The sequence below is a fragment of the Oncorhynchus keta genome, chromosome 34 (genome assembly GCF_023373465.1).
Source record: "Oncorhynchus keta strain PuntledgeMale-10-30-2019 chromosome 34, Oket_V2, whole genome shotgun sequence".
NCBI classification, from domain to species: Eukaryota; Metazoa; Chordata; class Actinopteri; order Salmoniformes; family Salmonidae; genus Oncorhynchus; species Oncorhynchus keta.
This window is the reverse complement of record NC_068454.1, coordinates 44,330,258-44,346,783: the sequence shown is the minus strand read 5'-3', so window position 1 is coordinate 44,346,783 and position 16,526 is coordinate 44,330,258. Positions and strand designations below refer to the sequence as shown.

At 42.5% G+C, this 16,526-nt stretch overlaps 1 protein-coding gene across 7 annotated transcripts in view; it reads left to right on the top strand.

Moving 5' to 3' along the window:
* LOC118367188 (nck-associated protein 5-like) overlaps positions 1–16,526 on the top strand; it is a 120,352-nt gene that overhangs the window by 89,190 nt on the left and 14,636 nt on the right. For 5 of the 7 annotated variants that reach the window (XM_052493911.1, XM_052493912.1, XM_052493913.1 and 2 more), the window contains 2 exons: positions 2,055–2,136; positions 10,706–11,098. In XM_052493911.1, coding sequence (XP_052349871.1) covers positions 2,055–2,136; positions 10,706–11,098 — 475 coding nt within the window. The remainder of the gene's footprint in view (positions 1–2,054; positions 2,137–10,705; positions 11,099–16,526) is intronic. The other 2 variants (XM_052493914.1, XM_052493915.1) reach the window with 2 other exon arrangements.

Sequence of the window (16,526 nt, the reverse complement as noted above, 5' to 3'; positions counted from 1 at the left end):
AGGTTCTACAGCTGCACCATCGAGAGCATCCTGACTGGTTGCATCACCGCCTGGTATGGCAACTGCTCGGCCTCTGACCTTAAGCGTACTGCCCAGTACATCACTGGGGCAAAGCTTCCTGCCATCCAAGACCTATACCATGCTTTGTCAGATAAAGTCCATAACAATTGCCAAAGACTCCAGCCACCCTAGTCACACACTGTTCTCTCTGATACCGCACTGCAAACAGTACCGGAGCGCCAAGTCTACGTCCAAAATTCTTCTTAACAGCTTCTACCCCCAAGCCATAAGACTGCTGATTCGCTAATCAAATGGCTGTCCTGACTATTTGCATTGACCCATCACCCCCTTTTTTTTACTCTGCTGCTACTTGCTGTTTATTATATATGCATAGTCAATTTACCCCTACCTACATGTACATATTACCTCGATAACCTTGACTAACCTGTACACTCACACATTGACTCGGTACCGGCACCCCCTGTATATTGCATATCCTTATTGTTATTTAATTATTTAGTAAATATTTTTTTAAATCGTATTTTTCTTAAAACTGCATTGTTGGTTAAGTGCTTGTATTAGCATGTGACAAATAACATTTGATTTGATCTCCTGTGGTATGGATCACTCCAACACATCCACACATGATCACAAACATGGATGAGACACTGGAGATATTTCATCTACACTTAAGAAGAAATAGAAACAAATCATGCAAAGTGTTGATCCCATGTTTCATCAGCTGAAATAAAAGATCCCTGAAATGTTCCATACCCACAAAAATATTATTTCTCTCACCTTTTGTGCACACATTTGTTTGCATCCCTGTTAGTGAGCATTTCTCCTTTGCCAAGATAATCCATCCACCTGAGAGGTGTGGCATATTATGTTTCAGCATGATAATGCACGGCCCCATGTCGCAAGGATAGCCTAGTGGGGCGGCAGGGTAGCCTAGTGGTTAGAGCGTTGGACTAGTAACCGGAAGGTTAAATCCCCGAGCTGACAAGGTACAAATCTGTCGTTCTGCCCCTGAACACGCAGTTTACCCACTGTTCCTGGGCCGTCATTGAAAATAAGAATCTGTTCTTAACGGACTTGCCTAGTTAAATAAAGGTTCAAATAAAAGGATCTGTACACAATTCCTCAAGCTGAAAATGTCCCAGTTCTTCCATGGCCTGCATACTCACCAGACATGTCACCCGTTAAGCCTGTTTGGGATGCTCTGGATCAACGTGTACGAAAAAGTGTTCCAGTTCCTGACAATATACAGCAATTGAAGAACAACATTCCATAGGCCAAAATCAACAGCCTGATCAACTCTATGTGAAGGAGATGTGTCGCACTACATGAGACAAAATAGATTATGGCCTAAATCAATTTATTTCAATTGACTGGAACTCAGTAAAATCTTTGAAATTGTTGCATGTTGTGTTTATATTTTTGTTCAATGTAGATACTATGGACTATTTCGATTTGTACAAACATTCACAAGCAGTCTTGATAATAGAGTGATCATTAGAATGAACATTGCTTTGACATATTTTCAGTGAAAGTCCATCATTGTCCTGATTTGATTCAGATACATGTGATTTACCTGTTGCATGGATACATTATCAGATAGTCTTGACAGCTAAAATGGCAATTGAATTTGAGTTTGATATAGGCCTATCAGAGATTTTCCACCAAACTTAAGACCCACTCTGTTCAATGACATTACCAGGGGTGAAAATAAGTCAAATCTGTCAATTTGCCAACTGGCTAAATGGTCGTCTTGCTGGTTCAGAAACTTTTGTGAGATTGTGCGTTTACAAAGAACTGAAATCATGTCTTAGCATAGAGGATTGGGGACCCTTTATGCCTTTTAAGGAATATATTCATACCACTTTATAATCATAGATTCAAACCGTGATGATAGATTGCCACCGCGAATTAAATGTAAAACATGTAATCACAAGTACAGACAACTCATCTGTTGCTTTACAATACACATATCCCAATTTAGTCCCCTATCCTGTACATGTATAATTATGTTTTCTTCTTGCTTCCACAAACAGACAAAGATACAGAGGATGAACCTCAGGACTGATAATGACAACAGAGTTGCTTTGAAGAGCCCCAGTGAAGATCACTTTATCGGTAAGGGTATTAACAAAACTATTTATATTGTACTTGATAGATGGGCCACGTCGAAAATGAACCCCTTGCTCCTACCCATAGCAACTTCATGTAGATTTGTAAGAATTGGGTAGGTGTTTTATGGTAGTAACTCCACTCTAAAATCCTATCCAGATCTACACAAGTGCACTCTCCATCAGTCAAGGACCATTTTACCCTCTGCTTTGACCCCTATGCAGTGATCTTCAAACGATAGAGATCCTATGAAATGAGTATTCTAATGACAAATTCTATGCTTCAAACCTGGTCCTGAATACATTAAAATCTTTCAACCATTTGAATTGCTCAAGCACTGGTAATGCTAGCAGATTTCCTTCCTAGCCCCCTGACCTCTTTTCGGTCATGTCATTTTAACCTATGAACCGAAGTGAAAGGGATGGAATCGCAGTTGAAAGAGCAAGGTTGAGAGCAAAAACTATTTTCACTGTACATGACACCCCCTCACTCAGAGTTAACGTTTCCTTTTATGCATTTAACTTCACAGAGAAATACTGAAGCACAGCATGTTCGGTCTTTCTCTCATTAAGGATTATTTAGATAGGATCAAAGTGATAGCCAAGCATGCTAAAATGAAGTGTTTCAACTCTGCGTGAGTCTAAGCAGTAACTTCCAAGTGAGTGGAGGTCTAAAAGTCACTCAGTATATTTGAGCAATTTGAACATTTAAGGACAATATGCTGACCTATGGCTAAACATGTGGATATTTGAATCATTTACTGGTTAAATAGGTCTGCCAAAGCCATCTGTAAAATTAGCATGTCAAAAATGCATTTAGTCAAACAAAGGAAAACAATCCTTATACTTCACTGAACAAAAAAATAAACGCAACATGCAACAATTTCAAAGATTCTACTGAGTTACAGTTCATAAGGAAATCCGTCAATTTAATGAAATTCATCAGGCCCTAATCTATTGATTTCACATGGCTGGGAATACAGATATGCATCTGTTGGTCACAGATATCTTACAAAAAAAGGTAGGGACGTGGATCAGAAAGCCAGTCAGTATCTGGTGTGACCACCATTTGCCTCTTGCAGCACGACACCTCTCCTTCGCATAGAGTTGCTCAGGCTGTTTATTGTGGCCTGTGTAATGTTGTCCCACTCCTCTTCAATGGCTGTGCAAAGTTGCTGGATAATGCACAGCCCCATGTCCCAAACATGCCAAATGGGTGACATGTCTGGTGAGTATGCAGGCCATGGAAAAACAGGGACATTTTCACCTCCTTAGAAATGTGTACAGATCCTTGCGACATGGGGTCCTGCATTATCATGCTGAAACATGAGGTGATGGTGGCGGATGAATGGCACTACAATGGGCCTCGGGATCTCATCACGGTAGCCTAGTGGTTGGACTAGTAACCGGAAGGTTGCAAGTTCAAACCCCCGAGCTGACAAGGTACAAATCTGTCATTCTGCACCTGAACAGGCAGTTAACCCACTGTTCCTAGGCCGTCATTGAAAATAAGAATTTGTTCTTAACTAACTTGCCTAGTTAAATAAAGGTAAAATAAAATAAATGAAATATCTGTGCATTCAAACTAAAATTGAATGCAATTGTGTTCGTTGTCCATAGCTTATGCCTGCCCATACCATAACACCACTTCCACCATGGGGCCCTCTGTTCACAATGTTGACATCAGCAACCCACTCGCGGTCTGCCATCTGCCATATGCAGGGATTCATCCGTGAAGGGCACACTTCTCCAGTGTGCCAGTGGCCATCGAAGGTGAGCATTTGCCTACTGAAGTTGGTTACGACACCGAACTGCAGTCAGGTCAAGACCCTGGTGAGGACAATGAGTACGCAGGTGAGCTTCCCTGAGACGGTTTCTGACAGTTTGTGAAGACATTATTCCGTTGTGCAAACCCACAGTTTTATCAGTTTTCCGGGTGGCTGGTCTCAGGCGATCCAACAGGTGAAGAAGCCGGATGTGAAGGTCCTGGGCTTGTGTGGTTACACGTGGTCTGCAGTTCTGAGGCCAGTTGAACATACTGCCAAATTCTCTAAAACAAGGTTTATTTTAGAGAAATGAACACTAAATTCTCTGGTAGACATTCCTACAATCAGCATTCCAATTGCACACTCACTCAAAACGTAAGACATCTGTGGCATTGTGTTGTGTGACAAAACTGCACATTTTGAAGTGGCTTTTGATTGTCCCCATCACAAGGTGCACCTGTGTAATGATCATGCTGTTTAATCAGCTTATTGATATGCCACACCTGTCAGGTAGATGGAATATCTTGGCAAAGGAGAAATGCTCACTGACAGGATGTAAGCAAATTTGAGGCCAAAATTTGAGAGAAAATGTGACAATTTTGGGGATATTTTATTTCAGCTCCTGAAACATGGGACCAATTGCGTTTTGCGTTTATCTTTTTTTGTTCAGTGTAATAATAAGTGTAAAGTAACAATTGTTTGGAGTGGAGGATTGGTTGTGTGATTTTCCCCTTCAAAATATTTTTTAAAGGGCCTGTGTGAACAATTTGATGGTCTATCCTGCAGCCCTGTTACATTCACCTGTCAAGTGACCTCCCTCAACCATTTGAAAACCTTGAAATAAGTTCAATAGACATGAATAAGTAACACCATTTCCAGTGAATAAAAAATGAGCAGATGGTTAACCTTCTAGCATTGGTCTCACCCCTAATGAAGCCTTCACATAGGGCTGGGGTCCTTAAACCAGCCTGGGACGCAAATGAGAAATTCTGTGTTTTCCTGGGACCCATGCTCATAAAAACAAGCCACCTTTTCGGGGCCCTAATCGAGATTTGGTTAGGAGGTCCCCCCACCTCGCAGGCAAAACATTTCAGTGGCCCCCTCTTGATGGTGGAGAGAAAATGTAAGTATTAGTTCATTTTCTGTAATTCTACACGTTGCCATGGGGTGTAGAGAAAAGGTCCAACGCAGCTGTTTTTTAAATCTCATTATCAAATCCTTTCTGGCTAACAATTAAGTACCTTACAGTGATTGTTGTCAATTCAAATGATAAAAAAGAAGCAAAAATAGCTTCTTAACAAAGAGCAATTTCTCAAGCAAGAATTGTGCTATGATTTTCTGGGAGTTGTTTGGGTGGGGCCCTTCCCGAAAACTGAAAATTTGCATTTATTGGCAGAGAGGTTTGGAACTCTCGTTCTTCTTTTTCTATTAACTAATTTACCACATGGAACTTTGACTTCTATAACCAAACGTTTAGTACTCACAATACTCTATATCAAAATGACCTCATACTATATGCCACGGCAAAAAAGGCATATTAGCTAAGTCACAGAATGACACTTCCCGCTTTGGCACACACTGGTTGAATCAACTTTGTTTCCACGTCATTTCAATGAAATGAGGCTGGCAGGAGCTGATGGCGTGGCTCGAGGAACTCTTCTTGGCCCTCTCATCTTCCTTGCGGTCGTAGAAAGTGCAGCCCAGGATTTCGACAATAGGTGTCAAATGCAAATTGTCAAATGCAAGTGACCTTCACAAGAAATCCACCTGTCCCGTCCACTCTCCGGATCGAGGGCCAGCATCTCAAAGTATGTGATAGTATGAAGATTTTAGTGGTAATTGTAGAGAAGGACTTACAATGGGGTGAGCAGGTTGCTACTATGGTAACCAAGAGCAACAGTAAACCTTTTCTCCTTCGCTACTTTAATAGGTTCCATGTGATACAGGAAGACCTGATGACCATTTGCACCGGCTACACCGGCCCACCCCGGAGTATACTGCTCCTGCTTGGCACAGCTCTGTGTTTCGATGTGTAGCAGGAGACAGGACACGTCTCCTTCCTGAGCGGTATGACGACTGTGTGGTCCCATGGTGTTTATACATGCGTACTAATGTTGGTACAGATGAACGTGGTACCTTCAGGCATTTGGAAATTGCTCCCAAGGATGAACCAGACTTGTGGAGCTCTACAATTATTTTTCTGGGGTCTTGGCTGATTTCTTTTGATTTTCCCATGATGTCAAGCAAAGAGGCACTTAGTTTGAAGGTAGGCCTTGAAATACATCCACAGGTACACCTCCAATTGACTCAAATGATGTCAATTAGCCTATCAGAAGCTTCTAAAGCCATGACATTACATTACATTGACTTAGTGTATGTAATCTTCTGACCCACTGGAATTGTGATACAGTGAATTATAAGTGAAATAATCTGTCTGTAAACAATTGTTATAAAAATTACTTGTGTCATGCACAAAGTAGATGTCCTAACCGACTTTCCAAAACTATAGTTTAACAAGAAATTTGTGGTGGTTGAAAAACTACTTTTAATGACTCCAACCAAAGTGTATGTAAACTTCCGACTTCAACTGTACATACACGACATGGCCAAAAACATATATACTATATATCTATATATACACATACATACAGTGCATTCGGGAAAGAATTCAGACCCATTGAATTTTTCCACATTTTGTTATGTTACGGCCTTATTCTAAAATGGTTTTAAAAAGCAATAATGTCTTGTCAATCTACGCACAATACCCCATAATGACAAAGCAAAAACAAGTTGTTGTTTTTTACTCTAAATTGAGCTCAGGTGCATCCTGTTTCAATTGATCGTCCTTGAGATGTTTCTACAACTTTATTAGAGTCCACCTGTGGTAAATTAAATTGACTGGACATGATTTGGAAAGATACACACCTGTCTATAAAAGGTCCCACACTTGACACTGCATGTCAGAGCAAAAACCAAGCCATGAGGTCGAAGGAATTGTCCGTAGTGCTCTGAGACAGGATTGTGTCGAGGCACAGATTTGGGGAATGGTACCAAAAAATGTATGCAGCATTGAAGGTCCACAAGAACACAGTGGCCATCATCATTCTTAAATGGAAGATGTTTGGAACCACTAAAACTCTTCCTAGAGCTGGCCAAACTGAGCAATCGGGGGAGAAGGGCCTTGGTCAGGGAGGTAACCAAGAACCTGACAGAGCTCCAGAGTTCCTCCATGGAGATGGGAGAATCTTCCAGAAGGACAGCCATCTCTGCAGCACTACACCAATCAGGCCATCATGGTAGAGTGGCCTGATGGAAGCAACTCCTCAGTTAAAGGTACATGACAGCCCGCTTGGAGTTTGTCAAAAGGCACTTAAAGGACTCTCAGACCATGATGAACAATATTTACTGGTCTGATGAAACCAAGATTGAACTCTTTGGCCTGAATGCCAAACGTCACGTCTGGAGGAATCATGCTGTGGGGATGTTTTTCAGCAGCAGGGACTGGGAGATTAGTCAGGATCGAGGGAAAGATGAACGGAACAAAGTACAGAGAGATCCTTGATGAAAACCTGCTCCAGAGCGCTCAGGACCTGAGACTGGGGTGAAGGTTCAACTTCCAACAGGACAACGACCCTAAGCACACAGCCAAGACAGCGCAAGAGTGGCTTCGTGTCAAGTCTCTGAATGTCCTTAAGTTGCCCAGCCAGAGCCCAGACTTGAACCCGATCGAACATCTCTGCAGACACCTGAAAATAGCTGTGCTGCGACGCTCCCCATCTAACCTGACTGAGCTTGAGAGGATCTGCACAAAAGAATAGGAGAAACTCCGCAAATGCAGGTGTGCCAAGCTTGTAGCATCATACCCAAGAAGACTTGAGGCTGTAATCGCTGCCAAAAGTGCTTCAACAAAGTACTGAGCAAAGGGTCTGAATGCTTATGTAAATGACATTTCATTTTTATTTATTTTTTGTACATTTGCTAAAACACCTAGAAACCTGTGTGTGCTTTGTCATTATGGGGTATTGTGTGTAGATTGATGAGAATTTTTTTTTTTTTAAATACATTTTAGAATAAGGCTGTAATGTAACAAAGTATGGGGAAATTCAAGGGGTCTGAATACTTGTACATGGCTTATGAAAAGGAAGAGATAGTTAGGCCTAACCGCAGATCGGTAGAGATATGCCGGTGACATGCTACGACACCGGCATGCATTTCTTTATGTCAGATGGCTTCTGCGTCTCCTATACAGACATAAATGTATAGAAGGAGGGTGTTTCATTCTTTTTCGATCTGAATATTTTGTATAAAGATAGGCATTATATTGTTATATTATAAGGGTAACTCTGGTGGACCTTAAACAGTCTTCTTGACCTTAAATTCAACTGTCAGAGTCATTTGCAGTGCCGGGGCGCACTGCCTTCATATCATAGGCCTGCAGTAGCTAAAGCTTAATAAGAGCCACACCATACCAAACCTTCACAAATGTCTCTAAACTTTGTTAGGGTGATATCAAAAGTAAGTCAAGCAATTGTTAATAGGAATAATATGATCAGAAGAGCTAATGTAAACCAGGGACAAAAATGCACTATCCCCCCCTGTGCCCCCCAAAAACCCACACAACCCCCCCCCCATCCCCAAAGCATAAAAAGTTTGACAACCCACCCCTATTTTGGACCACCCCTCTTCCAGTAAATGTTGATCTGTCCTTTACCCTGTAGTGCGAAAAATATAATTCATATTGCTATGTGGTTTAATCACCAGTGACATTTCTATACTCCGCCAACTAAGCCAATGTGTCTCATTTATCTTGTCTCCTCTGAATTAATAAATGGTCTTATAAAGATCTTTGGTCTTTACCAAAGTGATTTTCTAACTTTTCTGGCCAAGCACCTTATCAACCCCTAGCAAACCTTGAAACCTGTGTTTAAACCTGCGTTTAAATTTGACAAAAAAAACTGTGTTGATTTTTTTTGTGTTCAACCACCAATCCACATTTATGCAAAGTTGATAAATCGAATAAAGTTTATTGGCCGTGTACACAGTTTAGCAGGTGTTAAGACTAATACTTTGAACTATGCTGCTGTGCATTGAACTTATTGAACTCATTGAATGTGGATGAACTGTAAACATCATGCCATGAATACTACAAAATTCCTTCTCATTAATATTTACACATGAGGACACCCGAATAACTTCTGTTTGACTTTAAGATATTGATTATATAGTTGACCTTAAAAGAGTTTAGATGTTCATACTGTTCCATTTGTGCATCTTCAGTTATTTGTAGCCACTGAACTTTGTAGGTGTTAGCTTGTCAGTTCAGTGTCTTTTCATTCTTTCAGGCAAATTGAAAGGAGATCAGACAAGGACAGGATCCTTAGGTAGTGCCAAGGGCTTTTTGAGGGAAATCAATGGTCAACCTCTCTGATGCTGCCTTCCCATGCAAGGAAGTGTCACAGGGGGCCTTGTTAAGTTTTTCCTTCAAAAACACTCATCAATAACATCTGCGATCTGTATCGTGCTCTTGCCTTTATTCGTTAATCCTCTTTGTGTTACAGGAAAGTAAGAGCTACTTCAATCATTGTTGTTATTTATTTCGAGAGCTGTTTGTCACAGGTTTGTCACAATTTGAAACTGACCCCCTGAATTGTTGTCTCTGGCTGTATAATTAAAACACATACTGAATGAAGACACCCAATTATCAGTGAAGTTGTCAGTTTGCAGCCCACCTGTTTCTCTGGATTGCTGAAGAGGAACCAGTATTTTATTTTCTGTTGCTGAAGAAGTCTACTGGCTAATAGGTAGAAAATCATGCCAGCATGACAAGGAGACAAGGTCCTTGATGGTTTGATTTTAATATATGTTGTTCTGAGCTGTGTTTGTCTGTGCCAGGAGGTGCATGTGAAAGAATGCAGTGTGAGAATGCAAAATGTACTTTAACTATTGCATACATTAAATATTCAAACATTGTGTTGCCCAGCATACTACATGAAGTGTACAGTTGTATTACAGTTGAAATAGATACATATTCAATATTGCTTGATGGCATTAGCAATCGCTTTGTCACCAACTGTACAATATCATAAATGCACTTGATTTGACACACTGCCACTAAATCACAATCTCAATTGGTCTCAGAAGTGCCACATTTTCCCTAAGCTTTATCCACCATGATTCCTCTCTGTTTGGGTGAAGCCCATTCTCTCTGGTGGCAACCATGGTATCATGCACTAATTAGTGAGGAATCATTAGCCAGCATCACGGTTAAATGTTATTGGATGGTACGTAACTACCATCCATCTGGCTTGGCTCTTAGAGAGGACCTTTGCCGAGTGTCGTAGAACGAAAAAAACAGACCATCTGTTGCATTAATGCACTGATATTACCACAAGGCGGCCTGGGTGACAGCCAGTCGCAGCTGGTTAAGACTCCCTCATGCACAACATAATGTGGCCGTGATAGGATAGGGGACAAGGAGAAAACAGACAATCAAACCAGGCTGGAGAGAAAATAATTAATTAAAATTGATCATGTTGAGGATAATGTTGCAATTCATGTTGTGGAGACATATTACCAATGCTATTAAAAACCCATTATTCATAGATTTTGATGTTATACTAGTCATAACATGAGGTAGTTATCATTATTCAGAGGGCACAAATTACAGAAGACAATGATTTTTAAGGTGTGATTGGATGATACCTACTTAACCAATTATATGAAAACATGTCATTCTGTTTAGATTGTTCCATTTGTTGTGTGTAACTCCTGCATCTCCAAGCCCCATTATGTTTTTTCCTTGTACCTCAGGCTCCGGCTGCAAGATGCGAACGTTGGACAGCGGCATTGGAACATTCCCCCTCCTCGATTCCTCCTCCCTCTTCTCCTCCATCCTCCACCTCCTTCCCAAGTCCACATCGGCCCAAAACTCCCTCAGTCCTCCCAGTGCTCCCAGTTCCTCTAGTGAGGAGGTGTCACCCTCCCCATTACCCCGGTGGAGAGTACCGTCTGGCTCAAAAGACCATCTCTGCAGCCAACCAGGCCTGGACAACTCCTCGTTATCCGACACCACTGTGACCCTTGTCCAATCAGTGCCTTATCCCACTTTGGCCTTCCTTCAGCCTGTCCAATCCCTGTCTGAGCCCCTTGTGACCTGTGCCAGTGTGTGTGATACCCAGAGCAAGCTGCCCAGACGAGCCTCAGGTAAAGTCAAAAGACCACTTGTCCAGAGATACATCTGTCTGGTCATCGGGAACTCAGTCGCGGTCTCAACTTACTGTTGAGATTTAAGGAGAAAAAACATCGCACCAATTGATGGTCTGCAATTTGTTCGCTGTTCGTTCAATTGTTGAATCTGCTGGTGGGAGACTGACAGCCGTATTTTTTTTACATTTAGAATCGGTTTGCAAATTACAACCGGCACTCTGTTCAGAGGTGCTAAGTATAAACGCTTGACAAATCTACCGGTGGGTCCGTGTCTTTAGAATGGTAGAATACAAAGGTGGAAAATGTTTAATTTGGTAGTGCATCAGCAGTTTTCCTCTTCTTACGTCAGTCACTGACAGTCACACAGTTACCCCCATTGCAAATTGTGTAGAATTTCAGAAAATGTGCTTTAAAACTGCATTATGTTCTTTACACCGCTTGGCAAAATAGGTGGAATTGCAGGAACATTTTCTCTCCACTGCCAAAAAGGGGGCCTCTAAAATATTTTGCCCGGAAAATACAGTCCTGGAGGTGACAGTGATCAGACCTTGTTATTACTACAACTAAAGCCAGCATTAAGGCAGAGGATCACATTTTAAGTGAGCAGAGAGAAGAGGCTTGCCCATATTAGTATGCGAATGATAGCCCCAGTTTAGACTCTACTAAAGAGACACTCTCAATTAACCTGTCATGAGAGGAGATTTGGTGGTGATTGAAATTCATATCTCACTAGCTAGTTTTCCATCCAATTGGTGACAGATTATCATAAAAAGCTGTGAGTGATGACGGAATGCATATTGAAATACCCTTTGAGGTATAATTACCATGTACCAAATAAGTTAAATGGGTTTCCATCGAATTTTCAACTCTACTGATGGTTTACTCACTCAAAAATGTTGCTTTATATAGCAAGTGTGCTCACTCTGGTATTGGCACATGCAATCTTGTCAACAGCTCAGATACTTTGCTGAACTTCCGGCACTGACAGAGATGGCCACCTCGCTTCGCGTTCCTAGGAAACTATGAAGTATTTTGTTTTTTTTATGTGATATTTATTACATTGGTACCCCAGGTAATCTTAGGTTTTATTACATGCAGTCGGGAGGAACTACTGGATTTAAGAGCAACGTCATCTCACCATCATTACGACCAGGAATACAACTTTCCCGAAGCGGTTCCTGTGTTTTGCCCACTACCCGGGACAATGGATCGGATCCCGGCAGGCGATCCAATACAACGACGCCGTAAAAGGGGCAGACGAAGCTGTCTTCTGGTCAGGCTCGGGAGACGGGCAACATCACGCACCACTCCCGAGCATACTACTCACCAAGGTCCAGTCTCTTGACAACAAGGTTGATGAAATCCGAGCAAGGGTAGCATTCCAGAGAGACATCAGAGACTCTAACGTTCTTTGCTTCACGGAAACATGGCTCACTCGAGACACGCTATCGGAGTTGATACAGCCAGCTGGTTTCTTCATGCATCACGCAGACAGAAACAAACATCTTTCTGGTAAGAAGAGGGGTGGGGGGGGGTGGGGGGGGTATGCCTTATGATTAACGAGACGTGGTGATCATAACAACATACAGGAACTCAAGTCCTTCTGTTCACCTGAATTAGAATTCCTCACAATCAAATGTCGACCGCATTATCTACCAATAGATTTCTCTATGATTATAATCACAGCCGCATATATTCCCCCCCAAGCAGACACATCGATGGACCTGAACAAACTTTATCTGACTCTATGTAAACTGGAAACCACATTTCCTGAGGCTGCATTCATTGTAGCTGGGGATTTTAACAAGGCTAATCTGTAAACAAGACTCCCTAAATTGTATCAGCATATCGATTGTGCTACCAGGCCTGGTAAAACCCTGGATCATTGTTATTCTAACTTCTACGATGCATATAAGTTCCTCCCCCGTCCTTCTTTCGGAAAAGCTGACCACGACTCCATTTATTTGCTTCCAGCCTATAGACAGAAACTAAAACAGGAAGCTCCCGCTCTCAGGTCTGTTCAACGCTGGTCTGACCAATCTGATTCCACGCTTCAAGATTGCTTCGATCACGTGGATTGGGATATGTTCCGCATTGCGTCAAAAAAACAACATTGACGAATACGCTAATTTGGTGAGCGAGTTCATTAGCAAGTGCATTGGCGATGTCGTACCGACAGCAACTATTAAAACATTCCCAATCCAGAAAATGTGGATTGATGGCAGCATTCGCGCGAAATTGAACGTGCGAACCACTGCTTTTAACCAGGGCACGGTGACTGGAAACATGACCGAATACAAACAGCTATTCCCTCCGCAAGGCAATCAAACAAGCTAAACGTCAGTATAGAGACAAGTCGCAATTCAACGGCTCATACACAAGAGGTATGTGGCAGGTTCTACAGTCAATCATGGATTACAAAAAGAAAACCAGCCCCGTGGATTAGGATATCTTGCTCCCAGACAGACTAAACAACTTTGCTCGCATTGAGGACAATACAGTGCCACTGACATGGCCCGCTACCAAAACCTGTGGACTCTCCTTCACTGCAGCCGATGTGAGTAAAACATTTAAACGTGTTAAGCCTCGCAGGGCTGCAGGCCCAGACGGCATCCCCAGCCGCGTACTCAGAGCATACGCAGACCAGCTGGCTGGTGTGTCTACGGGCATATTCAATCATTCCTTATCCCAGTTTGCTGTTCCCACATGCTTCAAGAGGGCCACCATTGTTCCTGTTCCCAAGAAAGCCAAGGTAACTGAGATAAACAACTATCTCCTCGTAGCACTCACTTCCATCATCATGAAGTGCTTTGAGAGACTAGTCAAGGACCATATCACCTCCACCCTACCTGACACCCTAGACCCACTTCAATTTGCTTACCGCCCCAATAGGTCCACAGACAACGCAATCGCAACCACACTGCACCCTAACCCATCTGGACAAGAGGAATACCTATGTGAGAATGCTGTTCATCGACTACAGCTCAGCATGTAACACCATAGAACCCTCTAAACTCGTTATCAAGCTCGAGACCCTGAGTCTCGACCCCGCCCTGTGCAACTGGGTACTGGACTTCCTGGAGGGCCGCCCCCCAGGTGGTGAGGGTAGGTAACAACATCTCCACCCCGCTGATCCTCCACAAGGGTGCGTTCTGAGCCCTCTCCTGTGCTCCCTGTTCACCCACGACTGTGTGGCCATGCGCACCTCCAACTCAATCATCAAGTTTGCAGACAACACTACAGTGGTAGGCTTGATAACCAACAACGACGAGATGGCCTATAGGGAGGAGGTGAGGGCCCTCGGAGTGTGGTGTCAGGAAACTAACCTCACACTCAACGTCAACAAAACAAAGGAGATGATCGTGGACTTCAGGAAATAGCAGAGGGAGGACCCCCCTATCCACATCGACGGGACAGTTGTGGAGAGGGTAGAACGTTTTAAGTTCCTTGGCGTACACATCATGGACAAACTGAATTGGTCCACCCACACAGACAGCGTGGTGAAGAAGGCGCAGCAACACCTCTTTAACCTCAGGAGGCTGAAGAAATTCGGCTTATCACGAAAAACACTCACAAACTTTTACAGATGCACAATCGAGAGCATCCTGTCGGGCTGTATCACCGCCTGGTACGGCAACTGCTCCACCCACAACCGTAAGGCTCTCCAGAGGGTAGTGAGGTCTGCACAACGCATCACCGGGGGAAAACTACCTGCCCTCCAGGACACCTACACCACCCGATGTCACAGGAAGGCGATAACGATCATCAAGGACAACAACCACCTGAGCCACTGCCTGTTCACCCCGCTATCATCTAGAAGGCGAGGTCAGTACAGGTGCATCAAAGCAGGGACCGAGAGACTGAAAAATAACTTCTATCTCAAGGCCATCAGACTGTTAAACAGCCACCACCAACATTGAGTGGCTGCTGCCATACATGTGAAACATGTATCACTAGCCACTTTAAACAGTGCCACTTAATATAATGTCTACATAGCCTACATTGCTCATCTCAAATGTATATACTGTACTCTATACCACCCACTGAATCTTGCCATCTTTATGTAATACATGTATCACTAGCCACTTTAAACAATGCAACTTAATATAATGTTTACATACCCTACATTACTCATCTCATATGTATATAATGTACTCGATACCATCAACTGCGTCTTGCCTATGCCGCTCTGTACCATCACTCATTCATATATCTTTATGTACATATCCTTCATCCCTTTACACTTGTGTGTATAAGGTAGCTGTTGTGAAATTGTTAGGTTAGATTACTCGTTGGTTATTACTGCATTGTCGGAACTAGAAGCACAAGCATTTCGCTACACTCGCATTAACCTCTTGAAGGTAGGGAATGTTGTCTCTGACTGTATAATTAAAACACATACTGAATGAAGACACCCAATTATCAGTGAAGTTGTCAGTTAGCAGCCCACCTGTTTCTCTGGATTAATGAAGAGCAACCAGTATTTTATTTTCTGTTGCTAAAGAAGTCTACTGGCTATTAGGTAGAAAATCATGCCAGCATGACAAGGAGACAGGGTCCTTGATGGTTTGATTTTAATATACTGTATGTTGTTCTGAGCTGTGTTTGTCTGTGCCAGGAGGTGCATGTGAAAGAATGCAGTGTGAGAATGCAAAATGTACTTTATCTATTGCATACATTAAATATTCAAACATTGTGTTGCCCAGCATACTACATGAAGTGTACAGTTGTATTACAGTTGAAATAGATACGTATTCAATATTGCTTGATGGCATTAGCAATCGCTTTGTCACCAACTGTACAATATCATAAATGCACTTGATTTGACACACTGCCACTAAATCACAATCTCAATTGGTCTCAGAAGTGCCACATTTTCCCTAAGCTTTATCCACCATGATTCCTCTCTGTTTGGGTGAAGCCCATTCTCTCTGGTGGCAACCATGGTATCATGCGCTAATTAGTGAGGAATCATTAGCCAGCATCACAGTTAAATGTAATTCGATTGTACGTAACTACCATCCATCTGGCTTGGCTCTTAGAAAGGACCTTTGCCGAGTGTCGTAGAACGGAAAAAACAGACCATCTGTTGCACTGAAATTACCACAAGGCGGCCTGGGTGACAGCCAGTCGCAGCTGGTTAAGACTCCCTCATGCAGAACATAATGTGGCCGAGATAGGACAGGGGACAAGGAGAGAACAGACAATCAAACCAGGCTGGAGAGAAAATAATTCATTACAATTGATCATGTTGAGGATAATGTTGCATTTCATGTTGTGGAGACATATTACCAATGCTATTATAAACCCATTAATTCATAGATTTGGATGTTAAACTAGTCATAACATGAGGTAGTTATCATTATTCAGAGGGCACAAATGACACAAGACAATGATTTTTGCGGTGTGATTGGATGATACCTAC